We start from the raw sequence: 18547 nt of genomic DNA, 5'->3' as shown, positions 1-18547 counted from the left end.
AATACGCTATGCTCATGGATAATCCGGGCGAGTAGCCCATCCTTCCCACACTGGGTGTAAAAGACCCGAGTTCGAATCCCGTCAATGATGCAAGGAAGTTTTATGAGTTTTTTTACTCCGTAACTGAGTTAGTCAGCCTCAGGCAGGAAAGCAAGGATCTCCGTCCCGGAAAGTCCGATTTTTTTTTCTGTTCAGAAAAATAGGAAGATTTGGCAGAGAGGCAAACTTGGACATGAGATCGATGGTTGTTCAATTGCGTCACGAAGTTGATGAAAACGTGTGTCACGCGTTATTACAAATATTGGTGTACGCCTTCAGGAAATTCGTTTGTAAAATAAGCATATTTTCCAATAATCTGATCATAACCCCAGGGTCTCACATCTGGTGAGTATGGACTTGGCACACCCAGGGTCCTGAGCTGGATATCATCATTCTTCTCTTTCTTTGTGATTCCCTTTTACTTCTGACTCTCTCTCGCCTAGTACAGCATAAGCCTCAAGCTTCCTTGTACTATATGGCTAATAATAATAAAAATTCGCAACGTTTATAACGATTAGTCAATAAATGAGTTTCGTAGATACGTTTAAATGTACTGTATTAACGTTTTTTTTTTTTTTTTTTTTTTGCACCAACCTGTAAGGCTTGTACAATTTCGGTTAACGTAGCTTTTTTCGCTAGTTGGTGTCACTAGTTGTGCTTTATACGTTTAGGCTCGGAGTAATACGATACTACTATATGCACAGTGAAGTAAACCACCGCGGAGTAGTAAGATATGTTAGTACCATAGGTAAAACCTTAATATGTTACTTACTACTCTGACTGTGCACAGAGCAGTAAGCCACTGCGGAGTAGTAATATATGTTGCTACCCTAGGTAAAACCTTAATTTCGGTGTAATTTAGCATAGGATAGAAATGACTTCTATCCTGCTTATTCCAAAAGCAATTCTAACTTAGGTAGACGTTTAAAAACAACTTCCCCATAATTAAAATTAAAATTATGTTTTAAATCGCTACGGATGATCGCATAAGCGAATAAATATGTGGCTTTCCACACATTTATCCATACTTAATTTAAGGAGGAAATCGAAAAATGTCAAAGGTAAACAGCAAGACGGCAACAACGCAAACAAGGTCGAAGTTCAGCCGCTTAACGGAATTCTCGCCGCAGTGAGTAATGTGTTGAAAAGACTCCTTATTACTGGTTTGTGCTCTCCAAATCACTCCATGATCACATTTGAAAACGGGCTAAGATTTAGTACTCGGTGCACCCTCTCTACACTCGCCGACACGGCAGTGATTGACGGGTGCTGACTCCGCCCACCCCAAACAGCGAGATTTGTGAATAGGCCTTCCTTTGGTCCTTAACTATACCAGTTGCCTTCCCCTTTGACTTTTCAGGTCCACAATAGGGCCAGACCAAAAAATTATTATAATTTTACACTTAATAATAATAATAATAATGTCATAATAAGGAAATGCATAAAAACTCACCGCATGCAGTCATGCTCTATAGCCCTTTTGTTTGGTCAGCTACTGCAAAATCAAATTTTCTCTTATCTACAGAATTTCAGATTCAGAAATGGGCAGATGTTAAGGCCTGTACCACCTGGTTCAGGTCTGAAATGTGTGACTTAACTGTACTCCTATTTCCAAATTAATTGTTCTTGATTCTCTGAAGACCTCAAAAATGTATTTTAGTTCTTCTGCTTTCATGTTATTATTATTAGCCATATGGTGCAAGGAAGCCTGAGGCTTATGCTGCACCAGCCAAAAATAATTAGCATTAGTAGAGGCATATGATGCAAGAAAGCAAGCTTATTCAGCATCAGCCAAAAAAAAAAAAGCACAACCGCTACTCCCATTTCACCCCTCCGTTCGTTCGAAATACCTGTCCAGCTGAGCCTTAAATTTGTTTAGGCTATCAACTTCAACAACAAGTGATGGAAGTCTATTCCACAAACCAACTGCCTGCTGGCTAATTTGAGTACACTGAGAGAGAGAGATAAAAGTAGGAGGGAATCACCAAAAGAGAGAAGAATAATATCCAGCTCAGGACCCTGGGTGTGCCAAGCCCATACACATACATACATATCAGATGTGAGCCCCTGGGATTAATGTCTGGGATAAAACTGGCATCAAAGTCCCTCAGAAATACTAGATCTGGATGTTCTTTATGTATACCTCATGTATTTGGTTGCACAGTGGAAAACCACAGAAAGTAGTTATTTTTGGTGACTATTGTCAGGAAAATGGTGAATATTTTATGCAACAAGGATAGATGGAATAGGTTCAGTATATGCCTGCTAAGAGCAAAATTCAGTGATAATTAAGAACAATTATCATCTTTTAAGGGCACAAAGAGTTTTTTTTTTTGCATGTTTGTAATAGTGATCTTAAGCAAAGGCATTATGAGATTTTACTTAACCGTGTGAGGCAATGTTCAGAACAAGACAGGTAGTGATTGTAATTTTGCCACAACACAATAGGGAGAGTTCATGATGAAGGCCTTGTTGATCAGTTTGGTGTTAGAGAGATGGATGAGTTGGAAAACTACTGTTTTAGGAGAATATATAGACTAATACTAACAGCAGCCACAACAAGATGAAATTGATTTTTATTATTATTATTATTATTATTATTAGCTATATGGTGCAAGGAAGCCTGAGGCTTATGCTGTACCAGCCAAAAAAAAAAAAAATTCCCAAGTTACCCTAAGAGAGAGAGAGAGAGAAGTAGAAGGGAATCACCAAGAAAGAGAAGAATGATGATATCCAGATCAGAACCCTGGGTGTTCCAAGCCCATACTCACCAGATGTGAGCCCCTGGGGTACCTCAAGTCATATGGCCTCCATAGCCAAGTGGTCAGGAGAAGGAGTGCAGTAGCACACGCTCCTGGAGTAGACTGGGGTTCAAGCCCTTGACTGCTGAATACGGTCGATCTGCCAACCTGCACTGGACCAGTGTGGCAGATTATGGTCCATTTCCCTCAGCATGAATTGTTGAGGAGGCTTCCATCCTGCAGTGGGTTGATAATGGCTGCACTTTACCTTTTTTTACCATTGCTGGGGAGGGCAAGTCAGGTGTGTATATAAGGCTACCAGATTTAACCTGAGGCATCAGTTCCATTTCAGCTATCATAGTGTTAACGTCTGTGGCAGGGCTGGATTTTGGTGTTAGTAGGCCCTAGGCACTTTTATTTCGAAATGTGCTAAGGAGGGGGGGGCAAAATGTTTCTTCTATTTTAACACTGACTGCGAAGCGTGTCAATTAACGCGACTCAAGTTTCAACTATAATAAATGATAACAGTCACTAGATAGCATATGTGTATTGAATTGAAGCTCTTAGAACCAATTACACATGTTTTCTCAAATCATTTTTCGCTAGTCATAGTGAAAAGAGTGAACTGTTTTTTTTTTTTTTTTTTTTGAATTTTTGCTTTCTTACGTAGGGCATAAATTCAAATTGAGGCCCTGAGGCCCTAGGCCTATGGTGCCTAAGCTATGGTGCCACAGGCCCTAGGCTCTGTGCCTATGGTGCCTAATAGGAAATCTGGCTCGGGTCTGTGGTATTATACTGTTGTTGTGAGCTTTGTAGTGTTTTTAAAAATTGGTTATACTATTTGAGTGACCTGAAAAATCGGTCTTTCTTCAATCACCATGGAGATCAAGAATAATAAAGGAGGTTCTAAACTGTGCGCAGAAAGCTACTTATACACCAAGAAGAGCTCAAACAGTAGATGAATAAGTTGGGAATGTTTGGAGAAGAATGCGCTTTCATGCAAAGGTTTTGCTCATACAGATTTGGAGGTGAAGCAATTACTTTCTGTGACTGAACACAGCCACATGACCCAGATCCTAACAAGGTTAAAGCAGCCGAAGTAAGGAGCATCATAAAGACAGCTGCTTTGACCAACAGGGCCAGATCTGCATAATTTTTGTTGCAGATGCCATATGTCAACAACCACTTGAAATCTGTAGTGCCATCGGTTGACTAGACTCTTTGAAATGTAACATTCAATGTTTACAGAAAGGAGCATTTCCAAAGGACCTAACAGCTGTTGTTGAATCCAGCCACCAGCTCTTCCTAATGGACTACTTCCAGTATTCATGAGAAAGATTCATCCCGGTTCCACCACAGTTATGGAATGTCTATCAGGCAACCATTGATGAGGAGGCTCGCATCAACAACCTACGCGAGAGTTGGAATTTTGCTTTCCATGGGCCTGTGGGGAATGACCACCCAACCATCTGGAAGGCTACTGAAAGTATCAACTGCCCTGATTAAGGATTCTCATGTTGATCCTCCAAGAACACGAGTAAATTTGCACAAAGGAGTATCAACAGCATTTCAAGAACCTTGAAGGAATTTCTGAATGACATAGGTCACAGCATTGGGCGGAAGAAAAATAAACTTTAAATGAACCTTAACGCTTAATGAGATTTTCAATATTGTGCTTTATTTGTTTGATTTTTTATAGATACAGTATGATGTTCCTTTTATTATGTTCATTTTTATGATTGTGTAAATAAGTTCGTTCTTCTGTAAAGCAGTGAGTAGATTTATAATGCAAGTGTTTATAATTTATAATGTAAAGTATTAAAGCAGTGCAATACTTATAATGGCTTCCTTATTGCAGGCTTATGACATAACGTATGTAATATTTTACATGTCAGAGAAGTGTTCATAAACTATGTTGTTGTTATTTAGTTTTTAGGAGTATTAGCAACTAAGGCTATATTGCTCTGGAGATATGCGGTGGTCACATCTTGACCTTCTGCATCCTCTGTATTTAGTGGTCACAGGCTTGAAACCCAGTCTAATCAAGAAGCGTATGCTCTGCACTGCTGCTCCTGCCCACCTGGCTACGGAGGCACCTCAAACTATAAATAATAAGAATAAATATTACGATTTCAAAATTTTGTATTATTGTTTGTCCCAGGGTGTTCTATCCTACACTGCTCCTGAATATAGAGTATTAAGTACATATCCTGTCACCGATGGCTGGTGTTTCAATAAATTGTGGAAATACAAAAATGAAGGTATTGAAAAAAAGAATGGAAATGGTTATTTTATTGCAAAAACAAAGATTCAATATATTGTTTTCAGTGCCTCTTATTTGTATCTGGCACAAATAATGTTCCATTTTGCAGCTTACATAGATTTAAGGACTGTAAACATATAAATCCAAACGTTCTATTTCATGAGAATTCGTTACAACACATAACCAATTGCACAAAATGGAAATTGGTAGAAAAGGGTCTTCAAAAATGTGGACTAATTGACGACGTTGCACGAGCAGCACTAAGAAGTAAAATTTCGAAATGGAGCCATATGCTGAAAATAATTTGACATTTTGTGACAAATTCGTTAAACAGAGGTCTGACTGTACTTATTATTATTTATTATGATTTTACCAATTATCGAAAAAAGGTGCATAGCCACGAATTTGCCAAGGGTGCCAAAAATCTGGCTATGCCTCTGTGTGACTATCTCCTCAATTCACAAAGCAGGTTCAAAAGGTGAAGGGAGTAAATTACAGACCTGAGCATGGTTTCTGGGAAAATATTGGAATTACTGTTGCAGGATCATCCAGATAGTTAGCAGTCACACTGTGATCACAGCATGGATTTGTTAAGGTGAAAACTCAGCTGACCAATCTGGTTTGATACGATGAAGCAAAAAAATAGTTTTTGCATCATATACTAAATTAGCATTAGCACAGGCATATGATGCAAGAAAGCAGGCTTATACAGCATCAGAAAAAAAAAAAAAAAAACCACACTTCCCATTTCACCCATCCATTCACTCCAAACGTTTGTCCAGTTCTTCCTTGAATTTATTTAAGCTATCAACTTCCACAATGACAAATGGAAGTATGTTCCAGTGATCAACTACCCACTGGCTAAAGACAAATTTCCACATCTATTCTACAACTTTCTTTCCTTAATTTGAGTTTACACATCCTCAGGGTTTGTAATCTGAGCATTCATTTCAGAAAAGCTTTTGATGCTACTGCACATAAAAGACTGTAAAAATTGGAGCAATGTGGCATCAAGGGCAAGTTAAATGCTAATGATAAATGTATGGTTGAGAGAAAGAATAAAGGGAGTTCTTATTAATGGCCAAATGTTATTAGTGAAGTTCCCCAGGGTTAATTGCTGTGCCCATCGTTATTTTTTTTATTTATTAATGATACCGATGAAGGTATGTCAGGCTTAATGTATAAGTGTGCAAATGATAGTTTGGTAGGGTGCTGAATGACAGTAATCAGGGTATGCAACTTAATTTTAATAATGACAAACAAAGTACTGAACATGGATAGTAGTAATCCCAGATTAAGTATCAATTGTGTCCTGATCATATCACACTCAGGATATTAGAGAATGAAAAAGACCTGGGTGTAATCGGCAGTCAGACATGAAGTACTCTGAGCAGTGCAGAGAGGCTGCCAAGACAACTCATAAGGTATACACCAATTCAGCTATTTGCAATAAGAAGGTGATTATCCCAATACAAAGTGGTTAAGCTGCATCTTGAGTACTGCATGCAGGTCTGGAAGCAGCATTGTATGATGGATGTGGAACTGTTTTTTAAAGAGATGCAGAGAAGAGCAACAAGATCTATGCAAGTTTTGAAATGGTACTCTTAACAAATTAAGCAAGTTCGGCAAATTGCAACATCTGAAGACCAGGCACCTGCAAGGAGATCTGATTCAGGTGTTTTAAGACTTCAATGGATTGAGTTTACTCAGTCCATTCAAAGTAGTTTGACCATTGTGGTGTAGCAAAAACAAGAGGAATCCTTTGTGTCTTATTCCGACTCACAAGATGGAGCAAAATTCAATTGTAGTACTCTTGCAGGAGAGATAAGCAGCAGAAATTTTCCTTTAGCCAGTAGTTAACTGTTGGGGGGGGGGGGGGAACAAGTGATAAGGAAAGTGTTTTTTTTTTTGTTTTTTTTGATGAATTTGGATAACTGTTTTCCTGTGTTGTTTGCCACTACAAATACTAACAGGTACCACTCTTCTTCGACTAATAATTTTTTTTTTTTTATTGAAGGTTTTTGGCAAAACCTTCAATAAAAGCCTCCTGGGCCACACTGTGCCTGTTCATGATTTACTTATTAGCATTAGTAGAGGCATATGACGAAATAGCAAGCTCATATAGCATCAGCCAAATAAAAAAAAAAAAAACTCCCAATTTCACCCATCCATTCGCACCAAATTCTTGTCTAGTTCTGACTTGAACTCATTTAAGTTGTTGACCTCCACTATGACAGATAGAAATTTGTTCCAACTATCAATCACCCACTGGCTAAAGACAAATATCTGCACATCTATTCTACAATTGTCTTTTCTCAATTTGATTTATGACCTCTCGGATGATTTATCTGAGCAGGGAGAATCCCATCAGCAGTGAGCAAGCTCAACCATTCAAGGCCTTATACACTATACACCTCAATCAGATCACCTTGCAGGTGCCTAGTCACATCATGCTGTGATCGCTGCTGTTGTTGTTCTGGTATTTTCTGGCGCAAGGTTCCTTTATCTGAAGATTCTTAATGCATGAATAATCACTTCTGATAATCAGATCAAGAGTATTAGTCCCTCCAGTTGCCTCTCGAACATGCAGCTGTAGAAAATAATCATCCAATAAATTCTCAAAAGCTTTGCTAGTGTGCGAGTGATCTACTCACAAGTTAGCATTAGCATATGATGCAAGAAAGCAAGCTTATGCAGCATCAGCCAAAAAAAAAAAACCCTTTCATTTTACCTCTCCGTACGTTCGAAATACCTGTCCAGCTGAGCCTTAAATTTATTAAGGCTATCAACTTCCACAACAAGGGATGGAAGTCGGTTCCACCAACCAACTACCCGCTGGCTAAAGGCAAATTTCCGCACATCTATCCTACATCTGTCTTTCCTCAATTTGAATTTATGCCCTCTCAGGTGATTATTCTGAGCAAGAGGCAGTATCCCATCAACATTGAGCATGCTCAAACCATTCAAGGCTTTGTACACCTCTATCAGATCACCTCGCCAGTGCCTAGTCTCCAGACACTGCAATTTGCAAAACTTAAGCCTTTCTTCGTAAGAGCAACCCTTCGTTCCAATCACTAACCTTGTTGCCCTTCTCTGTAGAAAATAATCATCCAATAAATGATTCCAGCACCTCTACATGAAATGAGGCATCCAGACCTGTATACAGTACTCAAGGTGCGGCCTGACCATTGCCTTATACAAGGGAATAATCACCTTCCTATCCCCGCTAGAAAAATTCCTGTATATCATTGATAAGACACCATGAGCTACTCTTGCAGCCTGTCTGCACTGCTCAGAGAACTCCATATCTGCCCGCACAATTACCCCGAGGTCCTTTTCATTCTCTACCACTGTCAGTGTAGTACCACAGAGTTGATACGTTGCTCTGGGGTTGCTGTTTCCCGTATGTAGTACATTTACATTTGTCAATGTTAAACTTCATTTGCCACCTCTCAGCCCATCTACTCAACCTTTCCAGATCTTGTTGCAGCAGCATAGCGTCAGTAGCGTCCTTAACAATCCTGCCAACCTTTGTATCGTCTGCAAACTTGAACATTAAGCTTGATATACCATCATCAATATTATTTATAAATACAGAAAACAACAATAGACCCAACACTGAACCCTGAGGGACTCCGCTAATAACATTAGTCCATGATGAGCAGTGTCCATTAATTACCACACTCTGTCTTCTGCCACTCATCCATCCCTTTATCCATAGCAACAATTTGCCACCAATGCCACACTGCTTCAATTTGTGCAGCAGTCTTCCATGTGCAACAGTATCAAAAGCCTTTCTAAGATCCAAATATATAATATCAAAGTTATTCCCTGCATCCAATTCTTTTGTGACTACATCATAGTATCCAATCAAATTGGTCAGGCAAGACCTTCCCTTAACAAAACCATGCTGTGTCTGAGCTATAACTGAATTCTTGTCAAGATGATCCTGCAGTGCTTCTTTAGCCAGTGCTTCCATTAATTTTCCTGGAACAGAAGTTAAACTCACAGGTCTATAATTACTTGTGTCAGCCTTTGATCCTTCTTTGTGAATTGGGGTCATATTTGCAAATCTCCAGTCTGGGGGTACCTCCCCTGAGTCCAAGGAAGCTCTCATAATTATGGCTAACGGATTGCTTACTTCCTTTGCTGCCTCCTTCAATATAACTGGATAGATCCCAGCCACCCCAGGTGCCTTTCTTGTATTTATCTTCAACAATTTCTCCTCCACTTTACTCTCAATTATTACAAGATCATCTAGCTCTCTGCCAGTGTTTACTGCATCTATGGCATTCCCCTTCCTGAATAACTCTTCATGTGTGAATGTAAATGCAAAATATTGATTTAGTTTGTTAGCTACCTGAGCAGGATCATCAACAGTTGAACCATCGATATGAAGTGGACCAATCTGATTCATCCCCTTCCTTCTAGAGTTTACATAAGTAAAGAACTCCTTGCTGTTTTTCTTTGCATCCCTTGCCAAAGATTTCTCGTAATCTGCCTTCGCCTGCCTAACCTCCTTTGTAACTTGGTTACAGATCAACTTATATCTATCATAGACTTCTGTGTCACATGTTAATTTATATGTATCCCATGCATTTTTCTTCTCTGCCATATGTCTCATTAGTTCATCTGACATCCATTTAGGCCTGAACCTAGAACAATATTTCTTAGACAATATCTGAGAAGTTCCAGTGAATATCTGGGAAGTTAAAATCCCCTATTATAAGACAATCTGATTTACTGGCCCACTATTTCTGTGTCCAGTTGTTCACTGTACTCATCAGTCATTAGGCCTATAACAAACTCCTGCTCTCGAGTTTTCTTTCCCAGTGCATATGTCACACCAATCTGACTCAACATTACACTGTGCACCCATGTCATCTGGGTGCACTTCCTCAGATTTTATGTGTTTCTTAACTAACAGCATAACCCCTCCTCCCTTCCTTTCCTGTCTATCCTTTCTGTACACATTGTACTCCCCAAATTCCAATTTGCATTCCTTATATCTGTGTGGCACCACATCTCTGATATTCCAAAAATACAATAATGTCTTGACCAGCACCAGTAGCGTAGCTACCCTTTTTCGGGCCCCTACGTAATTAATGAAAATTGCGAAAAGAGGAGACAGCCAAAGCGCTGGGCCCTTTAGGGGCCTTGGCCCAGAGGCAAGTGCCTAGCCTGCCTACATGGTAGCTACGCCACTGACCAGTACCTCAAATTCAAATTTATTTCCTAAACTATTATCATTGGTGTGAATGCAAGTACAAATGCACCTACTCTTAGTTATCCTAACACAGCCCATGTATTTACTTGTTTCATATTGACTCTCAGCACTGAAAATCTCCAGCACCGTGCTTTTCAGGCTGCTGCTCATCCTAATAGAAGCCATGCAAGAATCACTTTCAACTCTGCCTGTGGTTACTGTTAATCTATTAGTCCAAAGCTAGCAGTTTGCTGACCCACCTAACACTGCCTCGATAGCATCAGCAAATATTTTTGCACCATTTCTATTTAAGTGTATTCCACCCCTGTTGAAGCAGCCTTTCCTGTTAACAAGCACAGACCACACCGAGAAAAATTCTACACCACGTGCCTTACCCAATCTCTCTCCAGGGCCGAATTGATTGACAAGGCTCTCATCATATACTCCCTCCTATTGTGTCTGGGCAGAATTGGAGACACTTTCAAATTGAACCCTAACTCGCAAATTTTTTCATCATTGACCTGTCCTACTCTCAATGTCATCAGTGGCAACGTGTACAACAATATCATGCTTTGTGCTCTTTAAAAGATGATATCTGCTCTACAATGTCATTAACTTTTGCCTCTGGTAGACATACGTTGGTCCTATTGCACCTATACTATTTGCACAATATATTTCCCATCTCCCTGACAATTAGATTCACTAACAATATATAGCTCCCGTGAGATCAGCACATTCTGCCCTGAAGATTGCCTGATGCACAAGAGTGAGCTCAAACGTTGAGTTGAGCAACGGAGAGCTTGATGTGCCCGTCAGTTTGATTCCTTCAAGGGCATCTACCCTACTCTTCAAACTCTCATAGATGCCTATTAGAATGCTGAATCAGTGCCTAATTTCATCACACTCCCTGCACCTACTATATAAACAAGACATACACCTTGGCTAGATCATGTCCTGTTCCAAAAAGTCTGAAAACATTTTAGAAGTTGCATATTTTTTTTTAGGCTGTGATGTGTTGGAGAATTACCCCCTTCGGTTCTCCTCCAAGCCACAGCATTCCCACTACTTTGTGATTGTTGCTTTACTGCTCTAGTCTGGGGCATGATTTCCATTTAAATACTATTTAATTGATTAACAATGAAAATTAATAAGGTTAATAAATTTGATTTACAATACTATGCTAAGCTAATGCAGTGATATGTATTACTGCTATCTAGTCCATACGTATACCTTATGCTATCAAGTTTGAGATATGTGCTGCAATTACGCTATACCATAAAGATCACAATGTTAAATTAGTTATATTCTCAACTAAATATAAAAGATATATGCCCAAGAAGTCATTAAAACCTTCAAACTACTTATGTATCACAACTAAAACTGTACTATTCTTCTGCAGAACTGGTTACATTTCACAATACACGTGCCAAAACAGCGATACAATAGAGGTAGAAGTAGTGAGTTGTAACTTTAAAAAATCACCAGCTAAATTTAAAAAAATAAGCTAACGAATGCTACCAAGCTTATTTAATATCTTTGTAAAACACAATTTAATATGTTAATTAATCAAAAATATAGTAAATATTTCCAAAATACTTATCCGTTTGCAGGAGCTCAAAACTTTACATCTTGGCATTTCTAATCTCGTTACCACAGTAATGTGGTATAGCTAAATTATCCATATTATGATGATCAGAGAAGATTATATAAATTTATGCATCTCAAATAGTGAAACTCTGCAAAATTTGCATCACTGCCAAGAATGTGTAATAAAATGTAATAAAGTTAAGGGTTCCGGCAAATTAGAGAGAGAGCTAACGATGAATTTCTGGATACTTCACTGTTGAGGATATGTTTAACTGTCAGCCAGGATTGGCAGAAATAACACTGGGTAGTGTTCTCTCCCATAAGCAAATACAGTAATACCCCGCATAGCACTGATAATTGGTACAGAAACTGTTCAGTGTTATTCGAAACCGTGCTGATTGAGATATAATTATAATGGGTTTTAACTGAACGTGTACCACATTCAATAAAATGATTTATTATAATTTGTCTATAAACAAATTATAATAAATCTATACACAATTTCCGCTTGATAGCCAATTAAAAGGAATTTAAATTAAAATTATTGCAAAAATTTTATTAATAAAAATGTAACATCATGAGAAATGAGAAAAAAGCTTTATTGTTTATTTAGGTATTTCAATAATAAAGTCTGGTGAAGAAGTCTTCTTTTCTTGGTGTACAAGTCTTTGTAGCATCAAATCCCATCTTGTTTGTTATTGTTATTTGGGTTTAGGAGCATTAGCAACCAAGGCCATATTGCTCCGGGATATGCGGTGGTCATTCCCTGACCTTTCTGCATCCTCCGTATTTGGTGGTCATGGGCTCGAACCCCGGTCTAATCAAGAAGCATGTGCTACGCACTGCTGCCCCTGCCCACTTGGCTTTTGGAGGCGCCACATCCCATCTTGTAAAATTTGTCGTATCTTGATTCTACATTCAACATCCGGATCTCCATTCATAATTGTCTTCCTCTTCTTCATATGCAGTTTGCTCATCGATTTCAAGGAGAGTTGCTGTTGTTGTTGTTGGTGGTGGTTTTTTTTTTTGGTGCAAGAGCTAATTTGGTCATATTGTGCCTGTTCCCGTGGAGAGACTGTACCAATTAATAAAAAGAGCAGTGCAGTTTATATGTGCATAAATATATTAATCTTTTTTAGATAGTGGAGAAACTCAGGTAAATTGGAGTTGTCCCCAATAATATGTCTAATTTGAAGAGGTTTGTTTAAATTAGGTAGGGATCGGAATGATGTGGTTCTGGCATACTGATAGTGACTGCACAAGGAGAGTTGAATAATCTAAGTCATTTGCATGCGAGTCAATGCAGTCACATACATTGATACATTGTTCAAAGTTTCAAATCACAAGTCTTTTCTGATCTTCACAATGTCTTCGGTAATTGTCTGAATTTGCAATTCAAAACCAGTGAAATCATTTGCAAAATGGGGCAAAATATGCTGTCAAACAGAACTCATGTTGGCAGTGATTTCTGGCCAAGATGCAAATATATTTTTGATTGTATTAAAATGGGTAAAAAATAAATTGTGAAATGAAAAGTTTGAAAGCTATCATGTCATCTTGTCAGGATGGAATTAAGAATACTGAACACTGTTGCACGTTGCTGCTGATTGCCCGAGAGGAGCTATTGGCACTGCAGCATATATGTATGCGTTCCTAGGCTACGATAACGCAGCATATAGGTAGAATACATGTCTAGGCTATTGAACGAGTTTTAATACGTACAGTAAATTTTCGACTTAAACTTAATTGAAAACCGTGTTATAATGAAACCTGTGCTGCTTGAAGGCGTGCTAAGCGAGGTATTGCTGTACAGATGAGCTGGATGGGAATGACCGATATAGATTATTGCCAGAATCACTTCTCGTTTGTTTTTCCTGAAAGCAGATGAGAAGTCAACACTGTGGTTCTTTTTTTATCTGCAGGAGTTTATTATTCATTTGAGTGTGCCACAGTCAAGACCAGTGATTCTGATATGTTATTTTACTAATTTATTTGTAGTCAGTGTAAGGCACTTATAGGTAAAAAGGTTGAATGTCGGGATGTTCACATTCATTCCCTGGAATGCCAAAATTACCAGTAGGTGATCATGTGAGTGGGTGCTCGATAGTGACAATCTAGATCACATCTGTTTCACGATGGGAAGAGAGGGTGAAAAAGCAAACTGAATAGCAGTGATTGCACTTAAGAACTCTGGGTATATATCAGAATGTGCTTGAAATGGTAACTGTTTATGTTACCTAGGTAGTTCTATGGTGTACAATTCTGCAGTATAGAAAGGGTATTCGGCAGAAAGAGGCACAGCTACTGAGAAGGTGGAAGAAACTGCTGCAGCACCTACAGCTGCATCTATTTTGAAGAGCAATAAAGTATAGATATGTGGTTTCTCTGAGTTTTCCAAAGTATGTGCTTCATGTAGCTGCTGAGAGTTGCTGTTTCTTTTTTCCCCCAAAAGAGGAAGAAATTTTTTTCCCTTTTATTTTGACACAGTCTGAAAAAAAAAAAAAAGAGGGTGATGCATTATGTGGACTTCTTGAGGTCACCATGGGATTACCAATTATATGGGCAGTGTAAGAGTTAATAAAAACAGAACAAAAACAAGCACATATTTACTTGCCTATCCACTAATGCTAGGAGTATAAAAATAAATTTGATTAGTCTGAAATGATGTTTGTCATCAAATGCTCACATAGATATAACTGCAATGTAGTATTCCTCTGATACTAGGGATACACAATTCAAATATTATTATTATTATTGGCATATGGTGTAAGAAAGCAAGCTTATAAAGCATCAGCCAAAAAAAAACCCTCCCACATCACTTGTCCATCCCCCCTCCGATAATTTGCATAGTTCTTCCCTGGATTTATTTAAACTGCCCACTTCCACAACACCAGATGGAAGTTTGTTCCAACGGTCAACCACTTATCAATAAATATTGATAAGTGGTTGATAAATATCAATATATTGATAAATATCAATTTATTTATCAATGATATTGATGAAGGTATATCAGGTTTAATGTCGAAGTTTGCAGATGGTACAAAGATTGGCAGGATTGTTAATGACAGTAATGGCAGTGTGCTACTGCAACAGGATCTAGATAATTTGGGCAGATGGGCTAAGAAGTGGCAACTGAAGTTTAACCTTGACAAATGCAAATTACTGCATATGGGTAGAAGTAACCCCAGAGAAACGTACCAATTGTGTGATACTAAGCTTAAGGTGGTAGAAATTGAAAAAGACCTGGGAGTAATTGTGCAGGCAGATATGAAGTTTTCTGAGCAATGCAGACAGGCTGCCAGGGCAGGTCATGGGGTTTTGTTAATGATACATAGGAATTTTGCTAGCAGGGAGAAGGAGATGATTGTCCCTCTGTATAAGGCAATGGTCAGGCCATGCCTTGAATACTATGTACAGGTCTGGAGGCCTCATTTTAGGAAGGATGTAGATTTCTTTGAGCGTGTACAGAGAAGGGCACCAAGATTGGTGAGGGGAATGAAGGGATCCTCTTACCAAGAGAGGCTTAAGTTCTGTAAACTGCAGTGGCTGGAGACTAGGGACCCGCGCGTGATCTGATTGAGGTGTATAAAGCCTTGAATGGGTTGAGCACGCTGAATTCTGATGGGATCCTTCCACTTGATCAGACTACGAACCTAAGGGGGCACAAATTCAAATTAAGAAAAGACAGATGTAGAATAGATGTGTGGAAATTTGCCTTTAGCCAGTGGGTGGTTAATTGCTGGAACAAACTTCCATCTGTCGTTGTGGAAGTTGACAGGTTAAATAAATTTAAGGAGGAACTGGACAGGCATTTGGAGGGAATGGTGTGATTTTTTTTTTTTTTTTTTTTGGCTGATGCTGCATAAGCTCATACACTTGCTTTCTTGCATCACATGCCACTACTACTTGCTGGCTGAAGGCAACCATCCTTCTTAATTTGAAAATGTGCCCCCTCGTGTGTAGTCTGAGCAAGAGGAAGAATGCCATCAGCATTGAGCTTGTTGAATCCGTTCAAAGTTTTAAAAACCTGAATCAGATCATCTCACAGGTGCCTAGTCTCAAGACCTGCAGTTTGCAGAATTGAAGCCTATCTTGGTAATACCATCCTTTAATTCCCTTCAGTGACCTATATCCTTCCTAAAATGAGGCCTCCAGACCTGTATGCAGTACTCAAGATGTGTCCTAACCATTGCCTTATACAATGGAATAATCACTTCCATGTCGCTGCTGGCCAAGTGTCTGTATATCATAGACAGAACTCATGAGCTACCCGGGCAGCCTGTCTGCATTGCTGAGAGAACTTGACATCTGACTGCACAATTAACCCCCAGGTAATTTTTCATTTTCTACTGCCCTGAGTGTAGTACCACACAGTTGGTACATTAATCTGGAATTACTGATACCCATATGCAGTACCTTACATTTATTAATGTTAAAGTTTAGTTGCCATTTCTTAGCCCATCGACCTAATTTCTTTAAATATTGCCACAAACTTACCCTGATTACTGTGATTAACCACCTTGCTAACCTATTTATCATCTGCAACTTACACAGTAAGTCTGATATACCTTCATCAGTATCATTAATAAATATAGAAAACAACAATGGGTCCCGAAGGGCTCTGCTAATAACAGTCCATGAAGAACACTGTCCATTAATCACCACTGTCTTCTCCCACTTAACCATCCCTTTATCCAGAGCAGTAACCTACCCTTAATGCCACTGTTCCAATTTATACAAGTCTTTTGTGTGCAACAGTATCAAAATTATGTCCCTGTTAGATTTTGATGAATTTCTGGTATATCCCTCCCCAAAGAACTCGTGTGTGAATGTAGATGAACAATTCCTATTCAGTTTGTCAGCAACCCGAGCAGGATCATCAACGGTTCAACCTTGGCATCAAGTGGACCAATGTGATTTAACCCCTTCCTTCTACTGTTAATTAGGCACTTCCATAGTCAGGTGGGCAGGAGCAGCAATGTGTAGCACACGCTTCTTGATTAGACCGGGTTCGAGCCTGTTCCCACCAAATATGGAGGATGCGGAAAGGTCAAGGAATGACTACCGCATATCCCGGAGCAATATGGCCTTAGTTGCTAATGCTCCTAAAAACCAAATAACACAAACAATCTACTGTTAATATAAGTAAAGAATTCTTTGCTGCTTTTGTTGGGGTGCCTCCATAGCCAGGTGGGCAGGAGCAGCATTGCGTAGCACACGCTTCTTTATTAGACCGGGGTTTGAGCCCTTGACCACCAAATACAGAGGATGCAGAAAGGTCAGGGAATGACCACCACATATCCCCGGAGCAATATGGACTTAGTTACTAATGCTCCAAATAACAAACAAACAAGCTGCTTTTGTTGGCATTCTTTGCCAGAGATTTCTCAATCTGCCTTAGCTTGCCTAACCTCCTTTACAACTTGATTACAGAATAGATCATATCTTCCATAGGCTTCTGTATCACCAGATAAATTATATGTATCCCATTGCATGTTTTGCCTCTGCCACAAGTTACAATCGCTGTTTCTAAGATGTTATTAAATTTCTCATGGAAAAATTTTACTTTTGCTGAGTTTTATGAACATTTAGTATCCATATTTTTGTATCTTTGCAACTTCCTTTTTTTAAAGCAATAGACTATGTATGGAAGTTGAGAAAGTATGTCCTAGGAGGGTTGTGGCTGTCGTATAAGCCACATATTGCCCTATAGTGTATTTGGTTTTTAAATTAAAAGCCCTTTTTCAAATTACCTGTGTGTCTGAATACTTTGGTCACAGTATATATGCATATGGACACAGAAGAATGTCATCAGGACCAGTTCCCAGGATTGTTTAAAACTTTTCTCTCTAATTAAAATTAAAAGGGGAGAGGGTTTGAGTGGGATGTTATATGTTTGCTATGGCAAGAGAAGACTTGCTAAGATTAAGGAAAACAGTTACTAGAATGATTTTTTAATCATTGTGATTATTTTCTTATTAGTAATTTATATTTATAAATATTACCAGATGATTTCAAATTAGTTAGCATTAGTAGAGGCACATGATGCAAGAAAGCAAGCTTATACAGCATCAGCCTAAAAAAAAACCCCTTCCCAATTCACTGATCCATTCATTCCAAATGTTTTAGTTCTGCCTTGAATTTATTTAAGCTATCAACTTCCACAACAACAGATGGAAGTTTGTTCCAGCAATCAACTACCTGCTTGCTAAAGGCAAACTTCTGCACATCTATTCTACAACTGTCTTTCCTCAGTTTGAATCTATGTCCCCTCACATTTGTAATCTGAGCAAAAGGAAGAATCCCCTCAGCATTAAGCCTGCTCAATCCATTCAAGGCCCTATATACCTCAATCAGATTGCCTCACAGGTGACTAGTCTCCAGAAGCTGCAATTTGCAGAACTTAAGCCTTTCTTCATACGAGCACCCGTTGTTCCCTTCACCAGTCTTGTTGCCCTTCTCTGTACTCGTTCCAGCAACTCTACATTCTTCCTAAAATGAGACTTCCAGACCTGTATGCAGTACTCAAGGTTGGCCTGACCATTGCCTTATACAAGGGGATAATCACCACCTTATCCCTGCTCACAAAATTCCTGTATATATTTGACAAGACCCCAAGACCTACTCTTGCAGCCTCTCTGCACTGCTCAGAAAACTTAATATCTTACTGAACAATTAGCATTAGCATTAATAGAGGCATATGATGCAAGA

At 38.9% G+C, this 18547-nt stretch overlaps 1 protein-coding gene across 1 annotated transcript in view; it reads left to right on the top strand.

Moving 5' to 3' along the window:
* The first annotated feature begins 1006 nt into the window (after positions 1-1006).
* Positions 1007-18547, top strand: part of LOC150088096 (NADH-cytochrome b5 reductase-like) — a 190621-nt gene continuing 173080 nt past the window's right edge. The window contains exon 1 of the mRNA XM_090370016.1: positions 1007-1168. Coding sequence (XP_090226142.1) covers positions 1092-1168 — 77 coding nt within the window. The 5' untranslated portion in view covers positions 1007-1091. The remainder of the gene's footprint in view (positions 1169-18547) is intronic.

The sequence above is a fragment of the Mastigoproctus giganteus genome, chromosome 3 (assembly GCF_048544385.1).
Source record: "Mastigoproctus giganteus isolate SK-2022 chromosome 3, ASM4854438v1, whole genome shotgun sequence".
In the NCBI taxonomy this organism is placed as follows: domain Eukaryota; kingdom Metazoa; phylum Arthropoda; class Arachnida; order Uropygi; family Thelyphonidae; genus Mastigoproctus; species Mastigoproctus giganteus.
The sequence above is the reverse complement of the archived record's forward strand: the minus strand, read 5'-3'. Positions and strand labels throughout refer to the sequence as shown.